Here is a 15,181-nt window from a genome sequence, read left to right on the forward strand (position 1 = left end):
CGTGGATACTAACTCACTGTGGGGGAGAGGGAGGGAGAGAGAGTGGAGATGCCTCTAGAACTTAAGCCCAATGAAGGCCCAGAAGGATCAGACTTCCCATGTGGACCCCCACCCCCATTTCTCTCTTCTGGCCTGGTCCTTTCTCCTCTCCTCCCCTCTCCTCCCCTCTCCTCCTCTCTCCTCTCCTCTCCTCTCCTCTCCTCTCCTCTCCTCTCCCCTCCCCTCCCCTCCCCTCCCCTCCCCTCCCCTCCCCTCCCCTCCCCTCCCCTCCCCTCCCCTCCCCTCCCCTCCCCTCCCCTCCCCTCCCCTCCCCTCCCCTCCCCTCCCCTCCCCTCCCCTCCCCTCCCCTCCCCTCCCCTCCCCTCCCCTCCCCTCCCCTCCCCTCCTCTCCTCTCCTCTCCTCTCCTCTCCTGCCTCCAGTATTATTGCTGGAGCTCAGTGCCTGCACTATGAATCCACTGCTCCTGGAGGCCAATCCCCGCCCCCCCCACCCCCGTTTTGTTGCCCTTGTTGTCCTCGTTGGGTAGGACAGAGAGGGGGAGAGAAAGACAGACACCTGCAGACCTGCTTCACCACTTGTGAAGCGACCCTCCTGCAGGTGGGGAGCCGGGGGCTTGAACCAGGGTCCTTATGCCAGTCCTTGCGTTGCGCTTTGTGCCACGTGCCACGTGCACCCCCCTTCTTTCTTAAAGGTGCCTGTAATGTCGGGGGCGGGTGTGTGTACTCTAAAAGCACTGCTGTGCTTTCTTCTTTTTTGGTGTGTGTGTGTGTGTGTGTGTGTGTGTGTGTGTTTCAGTGCCCCTGAGCTCCACCCCTGCTGTACAGAGGTGACACCAGCCACTGCTGTCTTGTCCCCTTATGTCCCACATGCAGTGTGAGTGCAGATGGGCCCAGACTGTCCTGGGGAGCAGGGAGCACACGCTCGAACCTGGGGAGCTCTGTCCCGCGGCCTCCTGTAATGGATTCCTCCCTCATCCTCAGCCTTGCTCTCCTTCTCTCCCTCCCCCAGCCCTGCTGGGCTGCTTCCTGTGCAGAACCCGGCCCCTCGCCAGGCCCCGCCTCCTGCCCGCCCGCCCTCTGTCGCTCCTTGCCTCTCTCTCTCTCTCTCTCTCTCTCTCTCCCTCTCCCTCTGGCTCTCAAACACTCCATGCTTTCAGGGCCTGATCTGGTGCAGAAAATATCCCCTGACATTTGCTCAGTGCCAGGGCAGCAGTGAGCATGCTCGGGGGCCTCCCCGGAGGAGGAGGAAGCCAGCCCCCGCCGGCCTCATTCCAGGCATAGCCTGCATGTCAGCCCAGTGAGCCGCCGGCCACACTGCTTTGTCCCGGGAGATGAGCGGCCCCCTGGACTCCCTCCTCGCAGCCCCCCGCCCACTTCCCGGGGAGCCCCACTCCTGAGGGGCTGGCCCTTCCCAGGCCCCTCCACACGCCCTGCCCCGCTCCACCCGGCCAGCCTTGCCCGCCTGCCGGCCACCTCGCCCACCTCGCCCGCTGGGCTGGACCCTGCGGAGGCCCGGAGCACTCCAGGGAGCACTGCCCCCAGCCCGCCACTCAGTGGCCTTTTTATTTGGGGAGGGGGGGGGCAAAGGCTCTCGGCTGGCTTTCCAGGCCTATAAATGCTCTTGATGAAGATGGACCTTTTGAACTTCCAGTACCTGGACAAGATGAACAACAACATTGGCATCCTATGCTACGAAGGTACCTCGCCGCCCCCACTCCCCGCCCGGGCTCCGCTTCCCTCCCCACCCTCCTCCTCCTCCTCCTGCTCTCTGAGCTGTTTCTTGGCATTTCCTTGTGCTTTTAGCAAGAAGAGGCCCGTTCCCAATTGTTTTTGACCCAAAGGTGGTTGGTTGCTGGTGTTCTTGCAGGGCTGAGGGAAGGCGAGGGAGGGAGGGGGAAACTCAGCTCCCAAGTTTACTTTTGTGCTTCCGACATGCCGACTCTTCCAAAGTTCCAGCGCTCTGAACTATGCTTCTTTCTGGGTGTCTGCTTTAGGGAAGCTTATAGGGTTTGTCAGGCACACTTGAATTGGCTCCCCCCCCCCCCCCGTCATGAGTGATCGATTGATCTAGTCTTGTCCCTTGAGCCCTGTTTTCGAAGTGCAGTGGTCACAGTGTCACCATTATGTCCCAGGAGTTCTGTGGATTTTCGTGTGCGTGCGGGGGGTGGGGGGTGGGGGGGCAGGGGGACAGAATCACAGTGGCTTTTTGTTTTCTGGAGCGATTGTTGGGAACAATGAGGAATTTTTCTAGTCAGTTTTGGGGGGTGGGGGTGGGGGTAGGTCCGGAGGGTACCCATGTCACAGCACAGACTGGTTCTTTGTCTGACTTCCCATTTCCTGTGTGGCTCAGAGAGTTCAACATGGAAGTCTGTGTTGTCGTCCCCCCCACAACACACACACTCCGGTCCCCTGTAGGAGGGATTGCACAACACAGCAGGCCAGACAACTTTTATAAAGAAATAGAAGTCAGAATTCCTAGTGTAGGCAGCCGCACAGAGCACAGACCAGGAGCCGGCAGCAAAAGGCAATTTCAGGAACATCATCTACGTGCGAATTGGGGAAGTAGGAATGGCCGGGCCGAGCCTCTCTGGGAGATTAAGTTGGGGGGGTTGCTGTTTGTTGTTGTTGCTGCCGCTGTTGTAACCACTCACATCACCCAGCTCCTCTGGATTCAGCACAGACGGTCTCCATGTTTCTCCTGGAGTCCAGTGACCATTTCTTTTTCAGAAACGAAAACATGGAAAACTTGGGAGAGGGGGCAGCCCGGATTGACTTCCTTCTCCTGCCTTTTTTCTTTTTCTTTTTCTTTCATGTTCTCTCATCTGGAAAAGCTTACACTTTTCTCCTTCAAGGAAGAAACGAAATAAATCACCCATTAAAGTTTTGCTAGATCGAGATCTTGTATTAAACGGTGAGAACTTTGAAGAAACTTGTTGTTGTCCATAGGAGAACTCTGAGCCTGAGCTTTCTGGGAATCTGCTGCACCGGGGACCTCACGCCTCAGTTTCTCAAGTCAGCTCTGTAAAAGACCTTGAGACAGGCGAGTCCCCAGTGACTGACTTGTTCCTTACAAAATTCACACCATTCCAGTCCTTTACCAAAACAAAATGCACACAGTCCTTTACCAAAACAAAGCACACACAAAACTCACACAAAACACACACAAAACTCACACAAAACACACACACAGACACACACACACACACACAGACACACACACACCCCACTTTCTTTGCTTTGACCAAATTTTGAAAGCATTTTATGCCAGCATCATCTTTGTGGAGTCGAGAAATGTGATATTTTCAAGGCAAAGTGGCCTGAGCAGGCTCGAACTATATAGAGAGGAGCACAGGGTGGGTTTTTTCTCTCTCTATCTGGGGAGAGCAAGGAGACGCTTTTGGAAAAGTTGTCCTGGTGGGTCTGTCTTTCTGGACTTAAAACAGGCCACAGTGTTCTCCTGGCCTCCTCCGTTCTGGGAGGGAACAACTTTGCCTTGGGAGGCTGAGGCACTGTGTGGGGTGAGAGGCCCTCGTCTGTCTGGTCTAAACATCTGCTGCTGCTTTTCTTGCTGTGAAGGTTCACATTATTTTAACACCAAGATCAGTACACAGGAAGCGAAAGGAGTATGGCGGGACTGGAGTGGTGTTTGTCGTGGCTGTCTTGACTCAGAAAGGGTGTTTGCAAGATGGGTACATCTAGGTTGGTTTTTTTTTAATGTTTCGGTGTGTGTGTGTGTGTGTGTGTGTGTGTGTGTGTGTGTGTGTGTGAGAGAGAGAGAGAGAGAGAGAGAGAGAGAGAGAGCGAGCTGCAGGAGTTCTGTTACTCTCATTCCAGCCCTGTGCACAGAATGCCATGTCCGGCTTTCCCAGGAACCATCCAGAAAATGGGATATGCACTTGGTGGGCAGCCTCTCCTGACAGGGAGGTTAAGCACAAGGAGCCTAGAGGTAGCACACAGGGGGGCCAGACTTGCATGCCCGAGGCCCAGGGCTTCCCATGGCTTCAGGCCTCCACAGCCCCATATGACGGAGCTGAGTGGCACTCAGGTGTCTCTCCTCTCCTCCTCCCCCATTCCCCCCCCCCCCCGTCCCTCTGTCCTTCCCTCTCTCCTCCCCCCCCATTCCCTCTCCCTCTCTCCCCCATGAAATCAGATGCTGAGGTGGGCCAGAGAGGTAGCTCCCCGGGACAGTGCACCCGCGTTGTCAACATGTGGCACTGGGCCCAGCCACCACTGGGCCACCACTGACTGGGAGGAGGCGTTGTTGTGGGGGAGGGGGCGTGTCCCTTCCCTTGTCTCTCTTCCTCTCTCTGAAAAATAGTGGTGATGACCTCCTCTCCCCAAAGGGATTAGTTTTTCTGAAATTTCGATTTTAAAGGTCAAGATTGTCTCAGTTCATCTTGCCAGATTTCTTAGTTGTGGTTGTAGCTGGACTCCACGACACACCAAGTGTCAGCGCTTTCTTCCCCACCTCCCCACCCCCACACACAAAGACATCTTTGAACAACAACATATATCAAACAATTACCTTGTGGCCTCCTAGGTCTTCCTGGAACGTTAGACATCACTGGCTGTAAGTGGCTTAGACAAAGGTGGTTTCTCTTCGGGGTCCAGGCTTTCTGGCCTCTGAGAATAAAGAAGTAAAAAAGTCAAGAACTGTGAATAAGAGTTGGGTCTTCTGGAGGTGGGCAGAAGGTGGGCTCCTCAGTCTCACAGATGGGTAGGTGGGCAGTGGTGCACCTGGTTAAGTGCAAGGACCAGCACAAGTATCCCAGTTCAAGTCCCCACTCCCCTACCTGGAGGGGAGGAGCTTTACAAGTTGTGAAGCAGGTCTGCAGGTGTCTTTCTGGGGGAAAAAAATCGGCCACTAGGAGTGGTGGATAAATAAAATAGTGCAAGTACTGAGCCCCCAGCACTAACTCTGGTGGCAATAAAGGGGGAAATTTGATTTTTGATAGAGACAGAAATTGAGAGGGAGAGAGACAGCTGCAGCCCTGCTCCACCACTTGTGAAGCTTCCCCCCTGCAGATGGGGAGAGGGGTCTTGAATGGGTGTCCTTGTGCGTGCTGACATGTGGTCTCCTAGACATGTCACTGCCTGGCCCCCAGCTTGGCCCAGCCCTGCCCTGGGTCCCCTCTGGACTCCCACTGTCCTGCTGGGGGTGGGGGGCCATGGTGCTACCTATGGGCAGGACATCCTGTGTGGCCTCCATCCTGGTGGAGTGCCTAGGGCCACTCAGGAAGTGGCCACCTCGTTATAAAAAAAAGTCAGTGCATTCTCCCTGTGGACCCTCTGATGGGCCTTTCTTGTTCACTGCCCTGCTCACTTTAATCATCTAGCTGGTGAGGGCTGCCGGGGAAACTGAGGCCCAGGGGGGCCAGAAAGTCATGATGGAACAGAAGCCCGTCGAGACCCTGAACTGGCCGCCCTACCTGTTGCTCCCTGTGTGTGTGTGTGTGGGGGGGGAGGGTGCTAGGGCCCTCAGGGACCCCCGCCCAGGGACAAAGGCCAACGTGGGTGGGCTCCCAGGCATGACATGTTCTGGGCAGGCCCGGCCAGGGGGTTGAGTGGACAGCCCTGCTGGGATCTGCTGTCCTGGGCAGCTGGCCCCGGGGCATGAAGATGGGTGCCCAGGGATGTTCCCCAGAATTAACTGTGAGGACCCCGGGAACTGGCCAGATGTGGCCTCCCCTCAAGATGGCCGCCAGCTGCTGTTCCCCTAATTACCTGGTGCTGGGAACCCGAGTCCTGGTGCTGGCTGGTAGTGATCTCTTAATTATGGGGTAGAAGAGCCCCCACCCCCTGAACAGTGCGGTTCACATAGAGAGAGAGAGAGAGAGAGGAAAGTGCATCTCTGGACCAGCCTAAAGTTTCAGAAAAGCCCCCCCTCCATTGTTTTAGAGCTTGGTGTCACGTGTTTCCAGCACTGGCTGTGGCTGAAAGGAAGCTTCTGGAACCGGGAGAAGAAGCTGGCAGGGACTGAGACTTGTGAAGCCGGCAGGCCAGGAGGAGCTCAGCCCGTCCTGTTTTCATTGCCCTCTGTCTCTAGAGTTCAGAGGCCCCAGGACAACTGGAGGGTCCCTGAAAGTTGAAAGCCCAAGCGGTCAGGGCCCCAGGGGCCAGCTCTGTCCAAGGGGTGAGTGGGTGGGGGGGTTGGAGTCCACCACACTTGAGCTGTTTGTTTGTAGTCAGCGAGGAGAGAGCCTGGCAGAAGCCTGGTTATTTCAGCAGGCCCAGGTGAGCCCTCCTGAGAGGCCCATCCGTGGCTTGTGTTTCTTCTAATTACAGTGTGCCGAGGAGAGGTGTGATCCGGCCCTCCCCACTGGTTTCCGCACCCTTCACTGAAGGGGTGTTTCACTTGGCTGTTTATCTCTAAAAGCCCCACTCTTGGCTTTGTTTTGGAAGGTGGATTTCCCTTCTCCCCTCTTTCCTTCCTCCTTCCCGCCTCTTCTGCTCCCTGGGTGTCTGGACTGGGACTGGGAAGAAGGTCACCCGAAAAATGACTTAGTCCTCACGGATCCCAAACCCTCACCATTTTGCAGCGTGATTTCTAGGAGATTGTTGGGGTCCTTCTCAGCTCAGGGTGGAACTAGACCCAGATTTAGCACTTGAGCTTGGACACCAGGACGCAGAACCAGTCCAGCAGGGAGAGTTTCTGGCCGGGATACTTATCTCTGCGTGCTTCTGAATGTGGACTCACTGACTGGCCTTATTTTGGGCTTGCCTATTTATCCTTTTCTTCTTTTGAATATATATATATAGTATTATTTATTGTTAGGTATATATTTATATTACTTATTATTAGTTATATATATTATTTATTATTGGATAGAGAGAGAAATTGAGAGGGGAGGAAGAAAGGGAGAGAGACAGAGAGACACCTGCAGCCCTGCTTCACCACTTGGGAAGCTTTCCCCCTGCAGGTGGGGACTGGGGCCTTGAACTCCGGTCCTTGTGCGCTGTAACATGTGCGCTCAACCAGGTGCGCCACCACCTGGCCCCAGGCCTATTTATTCTCTAACCTCACTCAGAGCAAACGTTCCTGGGAAAGAATCGTCTTTTTTATTTTGTAATAAACTTAGGTCTAAGTCCCTCAAAGTATGTCCATAACACCTCGTTTCCAAAGCAGAAAAGAACTGTCTCCATTTGAGCCTGCTGTCTGTCTGTCTGTCTCCCTGTTCCTGTGTGCTGCATGTTTTGTCAGGTTCCAGGCGGTCCCTACCACCAGTTAGCTTTGTTATGTCCCCCCTTTTCTAGCCTTTAGAAGAACGCTGTGTGTGGATGGTCTTAATTCCAGGATACTGTATATACAGTTTTATTTAATGCAGTTGAAGGAATGTCTTTTTTTCCTACCTCCCGAGAGAGAGAGAGAGAGAGAATTATACTCTTGAAGTTCTCTTTAATTTGCTGCTGTTTTTGGTAGGACGAGCTTTCTAGACTCTTCTGTTTTACTTGTTTGCAGAGAAGTCCGTGAACAGCAGAGGGAAGTCTGTTTGGTGAGGGAGCACCGAAAACTGCCCTGTCCCTGGTCCTCCGGCCTCTGTTCTGCTAAACATCTGTGGAATGCCTGCACTCTGCTCAGGAATGCAGAAGGCATTTCGCTGTCTCTGCCTCCCTCTTTCTGTTTCAATATTTTTATTATGGAAACGACCAATGGCCACATGCTTTCTCCACACGTGCGCAAATAGCAGCTGAGTTGAGAGCTAGTTTTGCTGTAAGTTTCTCGACCTCTTTTGAGTGATTGGTATGTTCTTCTCCCCCCTTTTCATTACTAGCAGGAACATTCCATCGTACCCTAAACTTCAGGCGTGCACCACTGGACAGCAGCAGGTGTATCTGGGTTCAGCTCCCTCCTGCAGTGAATTCCTTGCTCTCTTCGCCTCTCCCCTTTTGCAAACAGCAAATTGGTCTTACAGCCTAAAAAGATACATATATATTTGCCTCCAGGGTTATTACTGGGGCTTCATTGATCCTGGAGGCTATTTTCCCCATTTTGTTGCCCTTGTGGTTGTTACTGTTATTGGATAGGACAGAGAGAAATGCAGAGAAGAGAGGAAAACAGAGGGAAAGAGAAAGATAGACACCTGCAGACCTGCCTTCACCACTTGTGAAGTGACTCCCCTGCAGGCGGGGAGCAGGGGGCTCGAACCTTACCCCGGTCCTTGGGCTTCACGGCACGTGCGCTTAACCCGCTGCACTACTGCCTAGCCCCCTGAAAAGTTATTTTTGTTTTCTTTAATACATCTGTTTCCTTTTCTTTCTTTCTTTTTTTTTTTTTTAAAGAATTTATTCATGAGAAAGATAGGAAGCAAGAGAAAGAACCAGACATCACTCCAGTACATGTGCTGCCGGGGATTGAACTCAGAACCTCATGGTTGAGAGTCCAGTGCTTTATCCACTACACCACCTCCCGGACCACTACATCTGCTTTCTACCTTCAGTGTTCTTTCATCATCTTTAGTTTTTGGATAGAGACAGCCAGAAGTCTAAAGGAAGGGAGAGACAGGGAGTGAAGGACACCCCCAGCCCTACTTCACTGCTCGAGAAGCCCCCCCCCCCCCGCAAGTGGGGACTGGGGGCTTGAACCCTGTGATATGAGTACTCAGCCAGGCCCGCCACCACCCCCATCTGCGTCTGTTTATACTGCCTGTGACTGAAATCATACATTCTGGCTCATTTCACTGAGAACAGGACCTTGTATGTCCAGCCTTGCCACTGACAATGGCAGGGCTGGATCACCGCTGAATATCACTCAGTTGTGTGCAGGCCCGCTTCTCTTTTCCGTGCTCTCACCCACTGGTCCTGAGCACTTAGGCTGTTTCTAACCGTGGTGAAGGTGGCGGTGCGTGTCTCTCTGAGCTCATAGTTTTAGACATTGTTCTCACAGACACTGAGGAGTAGGCCAACTGGGTTGAAAGGATTTGTTGCTACATCCGGCCCCAGTCACTCCCTCCTTCCTCCCTGCCCTCCCCGGCCCAGTGCCTGTCCAAGCTTGTCTCTTGAGTGGTCACCATTCTCACAGGTGTGAAGAAATGTCACGGTTTCTGCGCTGCATTTCCCTTGCAGGAGACTATGAGCAATTTAGATTTAGTCTGTGCTGATGGCCACCTGGACGCTGTCTGCAGACAAGTGTCTATCGCCCCGTCTCTTGATTTTTATTGCCTCCAGGGTTATCACTTGGGCTTGGTACTGGCACTATGAATCCACTGCCCCCAGTGGCCATATTTCCCTCTTTTTTTCTGTTTAAAATCTTCAGATTACATTTGTATTCATTTATTATTGGATAGAGACAGAAATTAAGAGGGGAGGAGGTAGAGAGGGAAAGACACAGAGACACTTTCAGACCTGTTTCATCAAATGTGAGGCTTCCCCCCTGCAGGTGGGGAGTGGGTTCTTCTGCTTGATAACATGTGTGATCAGCTGGGTGGGCCTCCTGCCCTTTTAAAAACAACTTGGTTTGGGGAGTCAGGCGGTAGCGCAGTGGGTTAAGCACACATGGCGCAAAGTGCAAGGACCGGTTTAAGGATCCCGGTTCAAGCTCCCGGCTCCCCACCCGCAGGGGAGTCACTTCACAGGTGGTGAAGCAGGTCTGCTGGTGTCTCTCCATCTCTCCCCCTCTCTGTCTTCCCCTCCTCTCTCCATTTCTCTCTGTCCTATCCAACAACGACAACAATAACTACAATAACAAAAACAATAAGGGCAACAAAAGGGAAAATAAATAATAGTAATAAAAAACTTGGTTTCCCCCCCTTCATTGAGTTTTTTTAAAACATAAGTCTTTATTACATATGGGGAAGGGAATTCACTTGGTCCAGTGGTGTCCCTTCATTGAACTTTATTTTTTAGTCATCACCAGAGCTTCACTGCTAGGTCAGTTCTTTTTTTTTCTTTTTCTTTTTTATTTAAGAAAGGATTAATTAACAAAACCATAGGGTAAGAGGGGTACAGTTCCACACAATTCCCACCACCCAATCTCCATATCCCACCCCCCCACCCCCAATAGCTTTCCCATTCTCTATCCCTCTGGGAGCATGGACCCAGGGTCATTGTGGGTTGCAGAAGGTAGAAGGTCTGGCTTCTGTAATTGCTTCCCTGCTGAACATGGGCGTTGACTGGTCGGTCCATACTCCCAGTCTGCCTCTCTCTTTCCCTAGTAGGGTGGGGCTCTGGGGAAGCGGAGCTCCAGGACACATTGGTGGGGTCTTCAGTCCAGGGAAGCCTTGCTAACATCCTGATGGCATCTGGAACCAGTGATTGAAAAGAGAGTTAACATACGAAGCCAAACAAATTGTTGAGCAATCATGGACCCAAAGCTTGGAATAGTGGAGAGGAGGAAGGGTTAGGGGGGTACTCATTGCAAACTCTAGTGTACTTCTGCTTTCAGGTATATATTTTGCTGTAGTTTACGATACGTGTTAACATATGCTCTCTCTCACCGAAACTGGTGTATATCTAGGTTTTGGGACTTTGTTAGAAAGTGAACCACCTGAGATGCAATTAGAGTATACTATGAAAGGAAAGGTCTCACCCGAGTAATGAAGTTGAAGGTTTGTCATTCCACACGTGAAGTCTCTGGACACAGTCTGAAGTGAAGCATGTTGAGGTGGCAATCGTTGTGTTGGTTATGTGATGGGCAGATGCAATATTATTTGATATGGATTGGGAGAGGCATACGGGAAAGTGGGCCCTATCCAAGGGTTCCAGGACTGGGGGGAAGTAGAGGCTCTATAGTAGAGATGTGAGGTTCCTGCTGTCTTAGGGTTCAAAAAGACAATCGATAGTTAATGTTATCATCACATTATTTGGTAATTGGGTTAACTTTGAAAAGTCCTTTTGTTAGGGTTTGCTGTACAGTACCCAGTATGTTGTATATAGCTGTGCTATTGGTTGCTTCTGATCTACTTGGTCTAGGCTTTTGAGAGAGTCTGCATATCAATTACACGGCCTATATATTGAAAAGATTCAGTTTGTGTTTTGAAAAACTTTGAGGCGTACAATTAATTTTCCCCCTATGTCAGTTCTTTTGAGAGAGGAGAGGGCGAGGGTGAGGCAGCACGGCGTGAAGCTTACACATAGGCCACACGCAGAGCAAAGGTGTCTTCTCAGCTGAGCTGCCTTGCTGTCCCCTGCACTCCAGTTGTTGAATATTTTTTCAGTCATTTAATAGTGATTAACCAGATTATTAGATAACGGGCACAACTCCATACAATCCCCACCACCAGAGTTCCGTGTCCCATCCCCTCCATTAGAAGCTCCCTATTCTCTCTGGTAGTAGTATGGACCCCCCCCCCCAATTTTTTTAAAGTCAATGTTTTATTTATTTATTTAATCTCTAGGTTTATCAATAGAGCTTGGTGCCTACATTATGAATCCACTGCTCCTGTGGTCTTTGTTTATTTAATTTTTTTGATAGGACAGAGAAGGGGAGGATAGAGGGAGAGAGAAAGATAGACACCTGAAGACAAGACTGCTTGTGAGGTGACCCCCCCACCCCAGTAGGTGGGGTCCCGGAGGCTCGAACCGGGATCCCTGTGCTTTGCACTATGTGCACTTAACCCTGGTGTACCACCGCCCGGCCCTCTGGACCAAAATCTTTTTGGGGGCGCAGAAGGCGGGAGTGTGGCTTCTGTGATTGTTTCTCCGCTGAACGTGGGTGTTGGCAGTTGGATCCACACCCCTAGCCTGTTTCTGTCTTTTCCCCAGTGGCGGGGGTCTGGGGAGGTGGGGTTCCTACTTGTTTAGCAGTCACTGGTGCTGCCTGCTTGGGTCTGAACCTCTGAGTTCGTTTTGCATTATGGGAAACTGTCTTGGAGAAATTCCCCGGACTTCTGGGGACTGGAAGTCCCTTCATTCCGGCCTCTAGTTCTGCATTGAAAAGCATTCTGCTTCAAGGTCCTCAGAGTCACTGCAAAGCGGTGTGGAGACTCTGCCAGGTCTCTGAGTGGCTGCAGAGCAAACAAGCTGCTCTCTGTGCTGTGGTGTGCAGAGCGAGCTCAGAGACAATGGCCGGCCCTCCCGCTCCGCCCCGACTGTGAAGGAACCAGAGTTTCCGCTCTCCCCCGCCCCTCATGGAATCAGAGGTCTGCTGACTCTCCTTGGCCAGTGATTTGGCGTCAGTGGAGTGAGGTCTGTGGTTCGATGGTTCCCGAGACTGGATCTGCCGGGCCGTTCAGTAGTGTTCACAGGGCCCGGGGCCAGATGGATGACAGAGGAGAGGGAGCCGGAGCCCCCCAGACAGACCCCGCTATCTCAGCACAGGGCTGGCCACAAGGGACTCACCTGAGAGCCCTCCCTCTTCCTCAGGAGGGACTGCTGTTCTCCCAGCGGTGTCCATTTTCTTCCACTCCGGCTCAAGGTGCTTTGAAATGATTGAGTTTCTTTCTTTCTTTTCTTTTTTTTTTGGATGAGCAATTGATAAGCCGCTGGCTGACCCTGCAGAGAACCTCACTGCTCAACACTCTGCGAGATTCCTCGCCAGGGGCTCAAACTCAACCTGAGAGTGACAGACAGGGCCAACTGGTTTTTCTTTCCTCCTTTCAAAAACATTTAATGTTATTTTCTTTGTATTTGTTGATTGATTAGATAGAGACAGAAGGACGTAGAGAGGGAGAGAGACCCCTGCAGCCCTGCTTCGTTGTTCCTGAGGCTTCCCCCCTGCAGCTGGAGACCAGGGGCTTGAACCCGGGCCCTTGCACATGGCGATGTGTGTACTCAACTGAGTGTGCCACTGCAGAGAGAGGACATGGGAGAGACCACAGTGCCAGAGCTTCCTTGGGGAGGAGGCCAGTCTTGAACCTGGGTCGTGCACAGCGGAGCAACGTACTGTCCAGGGGGGTCAACCCGCCGCCCCGACTGGGTAACTAGAGAAAGTGAGGTCCTGCCAGGCCGCCTCGCCAGCTGAAGGCCTGTGAATTCAGGGGCAGCAGCAGCCCCTCCTGGGGTTAAGACGCGGCCCGAAGCGGTGAGGCAGGTGCAGGAGAAGGACATAGGCAGCGGGCTGCAGACTCGACTCCTGGTGGCCAGTCTCTCTCTCCCTCGCACGCGCGCACACACACCCATCACAGAGCTCATATGTTACCACACTGCACACACGTCACCACACATGCACACATGTGATCACGTGCTCACAAGCCATCACACGTGCTCACACGGTACCTCAGCACAATGCCATCACATGCTTATATATCATCACACATGTGCACATGTCATCACATGTTTGCACCATCATACCACATATGCTCCCACACCACCACTCGTGCACACACACCCTGCTCTGCAGCAGAGGCCGGGAAAGGACCCTCCTCCCCAGCTGGGAGAAGGTGCCGACATCACTGGCTGTGTCTGGCCTGCCCCTCCTCCCTCCTGTGGATGCCTGCTGGCCTGGCCCCGGGGACTGGGCTAACCCATTGCTTCTTTGGCCCTTCCTCCCACCTTCCCATCTTTCCCCGTGTCACGTGGCCACACTGAGTCCTGCCAGCTGCCAGGGGCACTTGGGGGCAGCCATTGGCCCGTCATCCCGTCTTTCAGCCTGAGTCTCTCGACCGCCGCTATCTGACTCCGCATACAGAGTGTCCCGGGGCCCAGGCCTCACAGGCTCAGACAACTGCGGCCACCCAGGCCACACTGTTGACATTGCTCCCTCCTCACTGCCAACAGGGTTACATGCCAGGGAGCACTTGGTGAGGAGCAGTGCGGCGTCTGGAGGACTCTCCCGTGCAGAGAGGAGGGCAGAGAGCTTGGGCGGCAGGGATGGATGGGGACGGCTGGGGGAGGTGGGGGGAATGTGTGACTGCAGGTGAGGCTTCAGGGCCTGGTCATGGGGCAGGGGATGGACACAAGGCCTGAGGGCATCTCCCAGCACCCTCCACCCCTGGCGGCCTGGTTTTGAGAGACACCAGGAGGTTCCTTCTGGGCCTGCTGAGGTTCAGAGAAGTGATGGATGCTGGGAAGTCAGCAAAGGTTCAGTACCCAGGAGAGGCTGCTTTGCAAGATCACCTGCCTACCTGTTTTTTAAATATATATATTAAAAATATATAAAACATATTTTCTTCATGAATGCACTCTGGTACATGTGCTTGCCAGGGATTGAACTCTGGACCTCTTGCTTGAGAGCCCAACACTTTATCCACTCACTATGTTACCTCCTGGTTCTCCACTTTCCTCCCTCCCTCCCTCCCTCCCTTCCACTTTTCCTCCCTTCCTTTCCTTCTATCTTTCTGTCTATTCCATCTATCATCATATGCCTGCCTGCCCCTCCCATCCCCAGTCCTGCTCAGCTCCAGCTGGTGGTGGTGCTGGGGATGGAACCTGGGGACTCAGCCTCAGGAATTAAAGTCTGTTTGCAGAACCAATATGCTATCTCCCCCCCCCACCCTTTTAGCAAATTATTTTAAATCATTTTCGCTTTCTTTCTGTTCACTCAATTCAATCCATCATATCTCTCTTTCTCTCTCTCTCCACCAGAGCCCTGTTTGATGTTTCTGTTTGGTGGTGTGGGGGATTGAACATGGAAATTTGGAGCCTCAGCCCTGGGAGTCTAGTTGCAGAACCATTGTGCTATCTACCCTGCCCTTTTAGCAAATTATTATTTTAATAGAATTTATTTATTCATGAGAAAGATAAGTGGAGAGAGAGAAAGAACCAGACATCACTCTGGTACATGTGCTGCCGGGGCTTGAACTCAGGACCTCATGGTTGAGAATCCAGTGCTTTATCCACTGTGCCATCTCCCAGGCCACAGCAAATTATTTTTAACCATTTGGGCTCTCTTTCACTCGTTCTCACTTTCATTCTTCCTGTTCAGTCCACTTGTCAAACATCCATCCATCCATCCATCCATCCATCCATCCATCCATCCATCCATCCATCCATCCACCGTCGCTTGACTAGGTCTTGAACCCTCCCTGGTGGTGGGTCTTAGTTTGGGCTGGAGAGTGAGGGAGGCCTTGGCCAGGTGTGTCACCTGGGAACAAGGGTGAGAAGAGGCAGCTGGAGAGGCCCCTGGAAGCCGTATCCAGCCTCCATTGTGCTATTGTTATTATGAAATGACCCCTGCCATCTCCTGCCCCTCATTCCTGTCACCCAGTCTCTGGTGTCTCCAGAGTACTGTCCCCCGCCTTTCAGCTGTGATCAGTGGTCGGAGTGAGCTTCCCCAACTCTGAGGACCGCACCCCCCTTCTGACTC

The 15,181-nt window shown here is 52.6% G+C and overlaps 1 protein-coding gene across 4 annotated transcripts in view; it reads left to right on the forward strand.

Annotated features, from left to right (window-relative positions):
* Positions 1–15,181, forward strand: part of VGLL4 (vestigial like family member 4) — a 104,894-nt gene that overhangs the window by 56,826 nt on the left and 32,887 nt on the right. The window contains exon 1 of one of the 4 annotated variants that reach the window (XM_007517095.3): positions 1,122–1,697. The exons of the other annotated variants lie outside the window; for them this stretch is intronic. Within the exon in view, the coding sequence (XP_007517157.1) occupies positions 1,616–1,697 (82 nt within the window). The 5' untranslated portion in view covers positions 1,122–1,615. Of the gene's footprint in view, positions 1–1,121; positions 1,698–15,181 lie in introns of those variants that run through there. 4 annotated transcript variants of the gene reach the window in all.

Source organism: Erinaceus europaeus, chromosome 21 (genome assembly GCF_950295315.1).
Source record: "Erinaceus europaeus chromosome 21, mEriEur2.1, whole genome shotgun sequence".
NCBI lineage: Eukaryota > Metazoa > Chordata > Mammalia > Eulipotyphla > Erinaceidae > Erinaceus > Erinaceus europaeus.